Source organism: Neomonachus schauinslandi, chromosome 7, assembly GCF_002201575.2.
Source record: "Neomonachus schauinslandi chromosome 7, ASM220157v2, whole genome shotgun sequence".
Lineage (NCBI taxonomy): Eukaryota > Metazoa > Chordata > Mammalia > Carnivora > Phocidae > Neomonachus > Neomonachus schauinslandi.
Genome location: NC_058409.1, coordinates 24266173 through 24278996, shown reverse-complemented (window position 1 = coordinate 24278996; position 12824 = coordinate 24266173). Strand labels below are relative to the sequence as shown.

Sequence of the window (12824 nt, the reverse complement as noted above, 5' to 3'; positions counted from 1 at the left end):
CCTCACAGTACCCAGCCCCCTGACACCACTGCCTCAGTGCCCTCCAAAGCCCTCACCACTGCCTGCACTGTCTGTGTTCCCTTGTTTGCGGAGTCTGTCCCCCCACCAGAAGTAACCTTAGTTTTGTTCATCATGGATCCTCAGTGCCTAGAACACCTGGTAAAGGCCTCAATGGGTACTTATGAATGAATGAATGAATGGAGCTCCATTTCACAGAGAGGGCAGCCAAGACTTGGCCTGAGTAACCATGAGGGAAGTTAGGGGCACAGCTGGGACTTGTTTGGATCCCCTGGCAAGGGCAGGGAGAATGGGATCCTGAGTACAGATGCAAAGAGGACCTCTCAGAGGGAGCGAACAAGGCAGGGAGAAGGGGGCCAAGGTAGGTACAGCTGTGGACTCTGGCTTCTCTGAGTGGAGCTGAAGTAGCTCCTTAGGCTGCTGGCTTCTCTTTTCTTTGAGAAGCAGGTGGAAGGTCCTTCTCCTGAGAGACGGAAGCTGGCTGAGGAGTGTGCAGGACCTCTCCATCCGTCCCTGGGGCATCCGTCACTGCAGCCTCAGAGCTGGACTGGCGGCCCACTCTTTCCCATCTTACCCCCTTCCCTCCAGGCTGGCAGACTGGGGCTGGGTGAGGACCCCCCAAGAACGGTGTGTCTTCCTCTATCTTTGGCAACACAGGACCGGCTTGGCCCTTGGGAGGAGTGGTGCTGGACCTCCTGTGTCCCGGACCCCTGCCGGTGCCCAGCTCTGCCCCTGAGACAGCCAGCTCCCAGAGGGCGCTTAGAACCGAACTCGGGCTCCTGGCTAGCCTGTCCTGCGAGTGCTGCTGGCCCCTTCCGGACGTTCATGGACCAGTCCCCAATCTCATGTTGTTTCATTTTCATTTTTTTTTTGCTTAAATTTGTCTTTGTCCCCCAGTGGGAAATGAATATATGCTCATTACAGAACATGTGGGAAAACAGATGAACAGAAAGAGGAGACACTAAATAAGAAATTGCCTTTCTAATGCGGTGTCCCTGGGACTCCTTCTGGCCCGGGGCCCTGGGCTCAGTGGGGCACATGGACCCTCTGGCCTGCAGGGGCCTCCACGGCGGGCTAGCTTTCAGGAATTGCCCTCGCCACGGGCTTGCTAGCTTGTCCGAGCGATGCAGCGAGCGGAACTGACGTGAGCTGCTGTATTTAATGCTGGCCTTGCGTCACCGGTGACCGCACAGCAGCGTCGGCCCAGGAGGTGCACAGGCTGGGGGTGGGTCTGAAGGCCGCTCTGAGAGAATCACTTTCCACAAGAGAAGGCATCGTGCAGGGGCAGGGAGAGAACGCAACAGAAAGTGAGGTCGTAGGTAGAAAATCGCTTCTGGGATTTCAAATGGCTTCGTCATGGGGCCCTCCCTTGCTGCTGAGAAATCAGTTGATCTGGGAAAGTTCGTTGCAAACCCTTTACTCTGCTGCTGTTGGGTGGAGCTGAGAAACGAATGAAGATAATGAGGCTTTATGACTTTTATTTTTCAGTGTAGGACTTGGGCAGCGTGCGTGGGAGGGGTGACCGTGGCTACAGCCATCAGCTATGACCCCAGCTTGGGCCTCTGGGGAGGCCCAGGTGACTGGCCCGTGGGTCCGAGACCGGGCGGCCAGCCTGGAACACAGTCAGCCTGGACTCGGCAGGGCCTGCTCGGAAGGGAGTCAGCTAAAGGGAGGAACGGTTTTCGGTTTTGCTCAAACTGACCAGCTAAATTAAGATACTAAGCAGAAGGCACTTTCCTGTTGATAATAATGAAAAAGCCACGAGCCGATGGATTCGATAAACCCCAGCCTTCAAGCTGCTGGGTTACAAGGAAGCAAGATGCAAGCCCTTGTCCTCCTGAGTCCTGAGCACTTCAGAGGGCCAAGCCTTGGAGAAACCCCAGCAGTGACTCGCAATGTTTTCTGACACCTCATCTGAGCAGCAAACAGAGGTGTTTGGTGCCGAGTTCACCGGAAACTCAAGTGTGTCTCACTTCTCACTTGAGCCCTGGCCCCTCTTCCAGTGAAACCTCTGGGGCCTGGAGTTCCTGGGGTGCAGAGGGGCTCCCCGCCCTGGGCCCCATGACCAGCATCTCCCTCCCACTCAGCAAGCACTCTGTCTCTTCCCAACCGCCCTTCTGTCTGGGCCCTGCCCAGGGTTTGCCTCTCCGCATGGAAGAAGTGAGACCACATGGTTAGAGAAACTCCCAGCAAATACCCCGGGTCTCAGTCCCCAGGTAGTGGTGCTCCCGGCCATGACAGCTGACACGCACCCTCTTTTCCTGTTTCATCTGCCTCTTTCTCTCTCATTCCTGGCCGGGCCCACCTCCCTTTGGCCACCCACACTGGCTTGGTTCTGTGGCTCCGTGAGGTCCACCATTCCTGGAATGGCCCGAGGCCCCACTGGCTGACTGCACACCTCGTGAGCACAGGTTCCTTGTCTCGGGCATAGTCTCAGAGCGGCAGGCAGGGAGCTGTGGGGAGCTGAGGATGTGGCGCGCTGTGGACCCCTAGTGGTGGAGCCTCTGCGGCCCTCTTAGGGCCTTACACCCTCCTGACTACCACTGGAATACATCCTTAGGAAACCGTCACTGGCCCTGCCCGCACCAGCCTCAGCTCCGGTCTTTGTTCTTGGGAGAGTCACATGGAATTTCACCCAAAGACTTTGCATTCTCCTTCAGACAGACAGGCCAGTACTCTGGTTGAGCAGAGGATGTGGTGAAAGGTGATGTGGCCAGAGAATGGATGGCTAAGTTTTGTATAAAAATGGAATTAGTCTTCCCTAAATATCCTCTGGCCTTAAAACCCTTGGAACTCTGAATGGAGAGCGGCTGCAGGGGAGCCTCCATTGCTCAGAGACTTCTTTCTGGTGCGAAACCGTGAGTGCGTGTGGTGTCTTGGTCCCGGTTAGCCCGGGGGCTGGACGAGTGCAGGCCGCCACAAATGTAGTGGGACCAAACAGGTTCTGAGACCTCCCAGGACCACAGAGACGGTCCAGCGCCTGCCCCCGACAGCCCGTGGCACGCTCAGCTCCCATGCCCCCTCCCTAGGTCTTCCCTCGCTTCTGCCTGGGTGCAAGGGGTCCGCCGTCTCTGAGTGGCTCCCGGAGCTGCCCGCCATGCACCTCTGCCCCGGGACGGGTCCTGCCATGGCGTCTGTGGTGTGCATCACGCACAGCATCACCTCTCGCGGCTCCTGGGGTGGCTGCCTCCACTGGCTTCTGAGCATCGCTCTGGGTGTTCCCACAGGGCTCGGGGCTTCCCAGGCAAGGTACCCGCCTGCCATTCAGTGTTTGAGACTGGTCTCTGATGACCCACCATCCGATGCAGAGGCATCGCATCCTTCTGGGCGCCTCTCAGAGATTCCGTGTAAACCGCTCCTGACGGGCGTGAGCATTAGCTGTGGCTTGCTGCGGCCTGCTGCTTCTGGCACTCGTGGTGCTGGCCTGGGCCCGGGGAGAAGCAAAAAGACCTGGTTGGGGAGGTGGTCTGACCAGGGCCCTGTGACCTTGGGTCTCCATTTGTCATTCCGTAGTGCAGGGGCCGTAAGTCAGTTGGTGCATCTTTGTTCACAGAGGTGGTAAGTGTGCACTAACGATGAGATATGTCCAGGGACTGACTGGCTGTCCCTAGAAAGGAATTTGGGAGCTTCCTATCAGGGGAGGTGCCCAAACAGGTTGATGCCAATGTTACAAAAGTCGTGGGGTGCCTGGGTGGCTCATTCGGTTAAACGTCCGACTCTTGATCTCAGCTCAGATCTTGATCTCAGGGTCGTGAGTTCAAGCCCTGCCATCTGGCTCCACGCTGGGCATAGAGCCTACTTAAAAAAAAGTCATGCATTTAGGCCAGATGACATTTGGACAGAGGAAGGCAGAGTGGTTAAGTGTATGGGCTTTGGAGTTGGAGTGAGTTCTGGGTTCTAATCCTGACTTTGCTCCTTACCAGGAGTATGACCTTGGGCACATTGCCTCCTCTCCCCCAAGCTTCAGAGAGGCCATGAGGGAGATGCTGGAGGGTGTGGGGGTGGTACCAGACACAGGAGGGCCACTCCTCTGATCATAAGATGACTTCTGAGGTCTCTTGCCTGTTCCACATGTCCTCCTTGAACCCAGATGTCCTGGCCCGAGCTGCTCCTCCCTCCCTGTGGGTGATAGGCGGGGGCACGTCTTTCAGGCCAGCCACCCCCCTGGGGGCTTGCTTCCTTTCAGCCCAGGTCCTCTCCCTCACTCCCCCTGCACTCCTTCTCAGACCCCCTCCTCCACCTGCCCTGTCTCCTAAAGAGCTCCTCAGAGTCTTAGGAGGCTAGACCAGGGTCCACAAGGGCCAAAGTAAAACACAAACATCATCCAGTCTCTTGTCACCGCCTTTATTTCTGGCTTCCAGTTTGACAAAGTCAGTGAAAGAACATATTCAGTGACCCCCTCCCCACCAGGCCACACACACCAAATGCAGCCTTCTAGGCTGCGCTTCTATATATTATTAACTCTTTGATAACATATTTTATTTTTTAATTTTAAATACAAGGAAAAACAATAAATTACTCTTTCGCTGAGGACCAGCTGCTGCCTGGCAGACAAGAGCAGCTTCTCTGGCCCTCTCCCCTGTCCCGTGTCAGCCCCAGGACCCCAGTGAGGTAGCAGAATTTTACACACAGTGCTGATTCCCAGGGACTCCTAACGCCCAAGTCGTTGGGCCCCCGGCTCCAGGTTCTGAAGGCAACAGTCCCTCCCTGTCCCCAGCACAGACGAACACACTTGTTTAAATAACACACAATAATAAATAAGGCTAAGAAGAAATGTGCCCGAGCTGCTGCTGTCTGCCTTAGCCGTGCGCGTGAACAGCAAGGCCCCCTCCCCGGCGTGTCTGCCACGGCGCGCCCCACTGTAATGCTGTGGTTTGCTCTCAGGGGGACGCAGTCCGCGAGGCAGTGTTTCCCCTTGTGTCCTTGGAGCGCAGAGCCCGGGAGAGGAGGGCAGGCTGGGCTCGGCTGGGCGGAGGCAGGCGGCACAGGCTGAGGTCCAAGCTAAGGAAATCCTGTCTCCCTCCCTCCCCGCCCTCCTCTCCCCCAAGAAATTTGTGACATCTGAAAGAAAAATGAATCTGTAACTTAAATGGTCAGGTCTGCCTCTGCAAATAAGGATGCTAGGTTTTCATGCTTCATGTGAACTTCCCGTGGCGAAAATGTTGCCGGGCATTTGTGAGCAGGTTTTTCATCAACTGGATCGCTTCAATTTTGGTGTCTCGGCTGCGCTCACTGGAGATCTGCTGCAGGACAGAGAGACCGGTGTGTTAGTGGGATGCCAGAGCAAAGGTGACCAGCATCCGCCAGGGGCTTTCCAGGAACCAGCTTATTTAATGCCCACAAAGTGTGTGTGTGGGGGTACTATTACCCACATTTCACTGATGTGGAAACCGAAGCTCAGGTAGGAGTCAGGAGCCCACAAGCCCAGATCCTGGAAATGCCAAAGGCCGTGTTCCTGCTGCCACAGTGGACCCAGCCCCAGAGTGGACACTTGCTTTCCAGATGCTCAGCCAGGTTGCCCTGGAGCTCCCAGGGCTGGCAGGAGTGGATGCAGGGTTGGGGGGTACAGGGCAGAGGGCCTTACCCGTGCCAACGTATCCTGAAGGCACAGTGCTTTCAGCATCCTCCGTGTCCTTTGGATGGCGCTGCAGTCGGAGACATTGATCAGAGATTCTAGAGCTGCACAGTACTGCAGGGAGAAGAACACAGGGGTGTCAGGCCCTGCTGGGTACCCCCACTCCCCCACCGGCACCTCCATTGACTCTCCAGGAGGAGGGGGCGGAGAGCCCTGAGAGAGGTGGCTTCGGGCGGTGGGAGGACTCCAAATTGTGAGTAGCTCTTGAAGCTTGCTTGGAACCCCTGAGCCGTGTGAGGGAGGCTCAGAGAAGATGAGCACAAGACCTACAGCCTCAGCTCCATCCCTCCCAGCATCCAGGGGTCCTTACCATGCTGCTGGTCCTGGTCCAGTTGACGCTCCACACCATGCTGCCATTGCAGAGGGATGCCTGAGGGAGCAGAAAGACAGTAAGCCCAGGCCACGTCTCCACAGGGATCCAGCCCCACGGGCATCCCCGCTGCAGCACAGAGCTAGGCCTGGCCCCCCCCCCCCCCCAGTGTTCCTGAGCTTCACTTCCTGCTCTGCATAGTGGGGGAGACCCATTGTCCGGGGTCTTGGGGCTGAGAGAGAAAAATCTGAGTGCCACAACCAGTAAGGGACAAGTCTTGTGTGAAGCCTTCCACAGCCAGGGCCGTGGCACAGAAAACACCTGGCCAGTCAGTAGGACATCTCCAGGAAGGAGTCAGGTCAGTCTTGGGTGAGGGAGGAGGGGGTGGCCAGGTCAGTCAGGTAGGTGGCGGTGGGGGCTAGTATATAAAACTTTGGCATTTCCAGGATCAGTCTTCTGAACTGGGGGACACTGCAGTTTGGAGCATGGGTGCTGGATGTCAGCCAGGCCTGGTTTGAATCTGGCTTTTGTCAACCTTAATGAGGCTTAGTCAGTCAAATAGGGTCATCATACCTGCCTTTTGAGGTGGTTGGCAGTGATGGAAGGAGATGAAAAGCACCCAGCACTAGGCTTGGCACAGAGTCATTGCCCAGAAAGTGTGAGCCATCACCACTGGGGACAGGAGCTGACTACCAATGAATCCTTCTATAATAATGGGCTTAACCAAAATGCTGTGAATAATGGCCCCATGATTCCACTCAAACCAGATGGCAAAAGCTAAGGAGTCCTAGGAGAGTGCTGGCCCCTCTCTGCTTTCCTCTTCTTGAATGGCTGAGTAGGAGCTGGCCCCTCCTCTGCTTCCATGGCAGGCAGGGCCAGGCCAGAGGAACAGGTGGTCCCTGGGGGCTCCACCAAACCCCTCTATGGTCCATCCATACTGCTGCCCCCCAACCTGGCTCTTCTCCCTCATGGCTGGGCCCATCCCAGTCCAAGGGGCTTCTTAGGATGGGGCCCAGCCTTCATGGCCTGAGCCATGACCAGTACCTTGCGTGAGAGTCCCCCACGCCAGCACCCTCAGACCTAGGACCCTGGCCAGAGGGTACTCACCTGATTCTGGGTGATGTTATCCAGTTCCTCAATGAGCTCCCTGAGGGCTATGCTGTTAGGCCCAGGGACCGGGGAGGCAAGGCCACCAAGGCAGGTGAGAGCAATGACCATAGTCAACCAGAGCGCCATGGAGCCTAGAGCCAACACAGGAGGAGTGAGGAGCAGACCCGTAGGCTGGCCTAAGCTGAGTGGCTTGTGGCCTTGGCCTCTTGCAGCAGCTTTTATAGGCCAAAGTGATGACGCCTCCAACCCGGGTCTCCGTTTTGTCAAGCACTATCTAGAAACCACATCTTTACTTATCTTGATTTTACTTTGTGGAAAATCCAGCGTCGCATAAAGGAAAGAGTTTGATTTCTTGTGGACTTATCATTGAGCGGGGTCTGGAGCCCTTCCCAAGATGTGGATGCGCTCCCTGCAGGGGTAGGTGAGAGGGCCCTGAGGGCAGCCTGGTGTCAGGCATGCCGGCTCGAACTGCAGCAGTTTTGTCTGGTAACTACCCTGAGTGTCTGCCCAGCTCCTGTCCTCAGACCCTTGTGGGTCACCAGAAGCGCTCGGCCGACAGGGCTATGACTACAGTCCACCAGATGTGCGAGTTTGGGGGTTTTGTTTTTTCAATGAACTGGTCTCTAATGCTTGATTTGGATATAAAACTCAAACAGGATAAAAAGAAAAGAGTGAAGTTCATTCTTTTTCTTCCATCTGATTCCCTGTTGGCCCCACTGTGGGAAGGATTATAAAAAGTTCAGATTCCTAGGTCTCCACCGAAAGATCCGGTCGGATTCAGGGATCCTTCTGGGACTTCTTCTTTTTAAGATTTTGTTTATTTCAGAGAGAGAGAGAGAGCGCACATGAGCCAGCGCAGAGGGAGAAGCAGACTCCCCGCTAAGCAGGGAGCCTGATATGGGGCTCGATCCCAGGACCCTGGGATCATGACCTGAGCCGAAGGCAGACGCTTAACAGACTGAGCCACCCAGGTGCCCCTGGGACCTTTTCTTTTTTTAAAGTTGCTTTGATGGTAATTTTGAGCATGGGCAGCCTAAACACAGAGTGCCCAACTCAGGCCTTCAGCGTGGGCCCATCCTGTTGGGAAACCCTTAGCCGTCAGGCTGGCAGGAGGCAGGACCTAGCCTTAGCCCAGGTCGGAAAGTGTAACTGTTCCCGGTGCCATGCCACTGAGACCTGGGGAAACCACTCTGCTCACCAGTATCTGTGGGACAAAGCCTTTCTCCCTGGGGGACCCAGGTTTGTGCAGACTGAAGGCTGTGGAGGGCAGCCTGCCCCCACTCCAGGGTCCCCCTGAACAGCCCACCTCTGCAGGGATACTGCATATAGCCATTTTCCTGCTTCTCCCTCCTTTCTCTAGAAGTCCTCCAGAAACCCCTGCAACAACTGCATCGTTTGCCTGTTGAGTACTGATGTCAGGCTGTCTCCGTCACCCACTTCCTCCCCTAAACCAGTGCCTCCCCCTCCAGGCCCCTTCTCTGCCCTCTCAGGCTCGCTCGCTTTGTCCTACTCCGAGTGAGGCTCGACCTCCTCCCAAGGCTCTCCCAAGTGCTTCTGCCGCTCCTGCCCCAAGCTTCCCTGCCTTGCCCACTCTTCCCTCCCACCCTCTCTGTTGGCCAGATCCCAAGCTGCCCAGCCCCCCTGTGGGCCCTACGCCCAGCAGCCAGCCCCTGCCCCTCGCCGGCTGCCCAGCGCCTGGAGTGCTGACACTTGGCTGTAGGACACCTCCGTGGGCCCCAGTTTCCTCATCTGTAGAATGGGGTCTCTGTGTTGAGGGAAGGAGCAGGGAACCGCCGTGGGATGCAGAAGTCCCAAAGCTCTGCGCCAAGATGAGTCAAGGCCCCTCACCCCCCAGGACCAGGCAAACCGATGCGGGGAGCGGTGGGCAGGCGCGCCCCCGCGCGTAGGAGAAGGCACGCCGGCCGGGCAGTCTCAGCGATGCCCCGCGGAGATAGGGGCCCGGCCTTCTGTAATAGGAGATGGGGCTGATAAACGCGATCCGCCCCGCTCGGCCCTCCTCCGCGGCCTCGGGCGGTGGCGTTGCCCCAGGGAGGGACGAGGGCGCAGAGCCGACTCCACGGAGCTGCGAAGCGCCCGCCCCCGCCGCTGGTGCGCTCGGGTCCCAGCCGGGCGAGGGAGCGGCCAAGGTGGGACTGATGGGACCCAGCGCCAGGCGGGACTGCAGCGCCCCAAGCGCCGGCGCGCACCGGCGAGGGGGGCGCGCGGCCGGGCCCGTGCACCTGGCGGGGGATCTGCTGGCGCGGAGGATGCGGCCCACCTTTTCCCAACCCGCTACCAAAGGCATCCGGGCCGCGCCATCCGACCGGGGCTCGGGTGGCCGGTCCTGGCCTTCAGCCCCGAGACGAGCCCCCACTGGCTACGTCCTCCGTCTCTGTTGGTATTTCTTGACTTCCAAGGGGGCTCCATTCACACCCCGGATAACTTGTGAGCAGCACAAACTATGAACGGGCTGCTCCACGCCCTCAACACACATGGATGGCTTGCAACTGTCCTACAGCCCGAGGCGTGGGCGCCCGATCCCGGCCTCGCAGGTGCAGGATGCGCCCTCGTGGACACGGGGGAACCCGCCCGGGAGGCGCGGCCGGGACCAGGCGCGGCGGCCTCAGGGCCTTGCTCTCGGCCCGGGTCTGATCGCAGGGGTTGAGACCGCCCTGCCTCGGGAAGAGACCGCCCTGCCTCGGGAAGAGACCGCTCTGCGCGAAGTTCCGCAAAACATCCTTTCCCAATTTTCGCCCACGTTGTTTCTCCTTTGGAAAGAAAAGATCCCCAGTCAGTGGCGAGTTGTTTCAATAATTTAAAATATCTAACTTAATAGGTTTTTATTTTTATGAAGGTTATACGTGTGTGCAATTAAAAAAAAAATCATTCACGGTGGTTGATTGTAAAAAACGGCAGTTTTGAGTATGAGTTCCCCGTGGGTCTGTTGCATTTCTGTATGACTTGTGAGCGACGCATTAAGTGCCCCTTTCGTTCCTCAGTATCTTTTTAAGGATGTTTGTATAACATACAGCCTTGGACACAGCAGCATCTTCTTCACCAACAAAAGGCAGGCCGACTTACTGTCCATTGTTAAAACTTCATTTTCCCTGAGCTTAGTCTTCTTTTCCTGCAGTGCAACCCACTGGGTGCCCAGGTGCTGGCTGGCTTCCTTGGTACCATGCTGTGAGAATTGGGGTTCAGAGGACAAAATAAAACAATAATACTGTCGTTGTACATAATAACTTCTGTCTCTGTTCTCCAGGTGTTGTGTCTTCTGCCAGCATCCATGAACTTGTTAATTTGTTACCTTGCAAGTTAGATAAAATCTCAGAGCCTTCAGTTGTTGACAAGCAGCCCACCCCCCACCCCCCACCCCATTAGCTTTTCCAGAGGAACCATGATTTTAACTGTTTCTTTTGGTATTTACCTCCTCCCTCTTTTCTAAATTTCTTGATTTTCAGGCGTAGGCATTTTCTGTGGCTTATGATGAATATTTAATTCTCTTTCCTCCTTGCTATCCTTCTTCCATTTGCATCCTTCCCTTTTTCTCATCCTCCTAGTATAGTAGATGAGAATTTGGGTCAATCAGAAGCCCTGTTCACCATTTGCATAATAATACCACTATATTCGGGTGCCTGGGTGGCTCAGTTGGTTAAGCGACTGCTTTCGGCTCAGGTCATGATCCTGGAGTCCCTGGATCAGTCCCGCATCGGGCTCCCTGCTCGGCAGGGAGCCTGCTTCTCCCTTTGACCCTCCCCCCTCTCATGTGCTCTCTCTCTCTCATTCTCTCTGTCTCAAATGAATAAATAAAATCTTAAAAAAAATAATACCAATATATTCAAAGCCGGAACATGTAGTTAACTACCATTGCTTTCATTTCCCTTCAAAGCTTTTTTCCTCTGGAGTCAATAATAAGTTTTTCCGTTTGCTTCATTTTTTTCTGTTTCTCTGTGATCTGACCCTCAATTCCTGGCCGCTTTTATAAATCTCTTCTCAACAGATTTGGGTAAATGAGTTATTCTCAGAATCACATCTTCCCGGGAAAGTGTGCCCTGGAGCCTGCTGCTGACCTTCTCTGGCTGCCGTGGACAGCGCCCTCTGACAGCCTGTGAAGGCTGTAGTCCTGAGGTCTCCTGTCGCCCCTGTCCTGAGACTTCCTTTCCCCTCTCCCCTGTGCGACCCTCCTGATCCTTGCATCTCAGGTCTTCCTTTTTCTTGGGGAAACACATCCTAACAAACACAGAATTTCAGGCAGGAAATAATTTTCTTTCAGAATTTTTAATCCCTTTGCTTTTGCATGCTGTCTCCCAATATTGCCGTTCAGAAGTCCAAAAGCATTTGAATCCAGATCTTTTCTAACTGTCTCTCTGGAAATTTGTAGGAAATTTTCTGGGCTCCCATGCTCCAACTCTTACAGTGATGCACCTCAGGGTAGTTTTGTTTTCATTTATGATGCCAGATGCACAGTGGGCCCTTTTAAACTGAAGACATGTCATTAAGTTTTGGGCAATTTTCTTTCTTGTGGAAAAATTAAAACTTCTGTTATTTTATTTTATTTAAAAATGTTATGTAAAGTCATTGTTTTATTTTATTTTTTATTTTTTATTTTTTTTAGAGCAGCTTAAGATTCATAGCAAAATTGAGCAGGAAGTCCAGAGTTACCATATACCCCTGGCTGCACACACACACGGCCTCCCCAGTTACCCACTTTCCCTGCCAAAATGGTACATAAATCTACAGTGACACATCATTATCACCCAGAATCCATAGTTTACTTCAGGGTTCACTCTTGGTGTACATTCTGAGTTGTAACAAATATGTAATGGCAAGTATCCACTGTTATAATATCATACGGAATAGTTTAACTGCCTGCAAAATCCTCTGTGCTCCACCTGTTCGTCCTTCCTTACCTCCTAACCCCTGGCACCACTGATCCTTTTACTGTCCCCATAGTCTTGCATTTTCCAGAATGTAGAATGTCATATAGTTGGAATTGTACAATGTTTAGCCTTTTCAGATTGGCTTCTTACATTTAGTAATATGTATTTAAGTTCCTTCATGTCTTCTCATGGCTTGATGACTCGCTTCTTTTTAGTGCTGAATAATATTCTGTTATCTGGATGTACCAAGTTCATTGACGCATTCACCTACTGAAGGATATCTTTGTTGCTTCCAAGTTTTGGCAATTATGAATAAGGCTACTGTAAACATCTGTGCAGGTTTTTGTGTGGGCATAAGGTTTCGATTCATTTGCATAAATACCAAGGAATGTGATTACTAGATCATATGGTAAGAGTATGTTTAGTTTTGTAACTGTCAAGTGTCATCCAAAGTGGCTGTACCATTTTGTGTTCTCACCAGCAACAAATGAGAGTTCCTGTCACCCGACGAGGGGCTTGATCTCACGACTCTGAGATCATGACCTGAGTCGAAATCAAGAGGCTTAAAGCAACTGAGCCACCCAGGTGCCCCAGCTTGTCATTTCTTTCTTTTGTGGACTGTGCCTCTGTGTTGCACATAGAAAGTCATCACCACGAAAACCGAAGTCATGTAGATTTTCGCCTATATTATCTTCTAGAAGTTTGATAGTTTGTGTTTTATATTTAGGTCTGTGATCCATTTTGAGTTAATTTTTGTGAGAATGTGTAAGGTCTGTTTCTATTTTTTTTTTTTTTGCATGTGATTATCGGGTTCTAGTACCATTCATTGAAGATTGTTTTCTTCAGTGAATAACCTCTGCTCCTTTGTCAA

At 53.8% G+C, this 12824-nt stretch overlaps 1 protein-coding gene across 1 annotated transcript; it reads right to left on the bottom strand.

The window, feature by feature from the left end:
* Positions 1-5153: 5153 nt before the first annotated feature.
* On the bottom strand, positions 5154-7360 carry IL13 (interleukin 13). Its single transcript, XM_021702088.2, is given in 5 exon segments — positions 5154-5261; positions 5603-5707; positions 5964-6023; positions 7071-7304; positions 7307-7360. Coding segments are annotated over 5 exon segments (561 nt in total).
* Positions 7361-12824: the final 5464 nt, after the last annotated feature.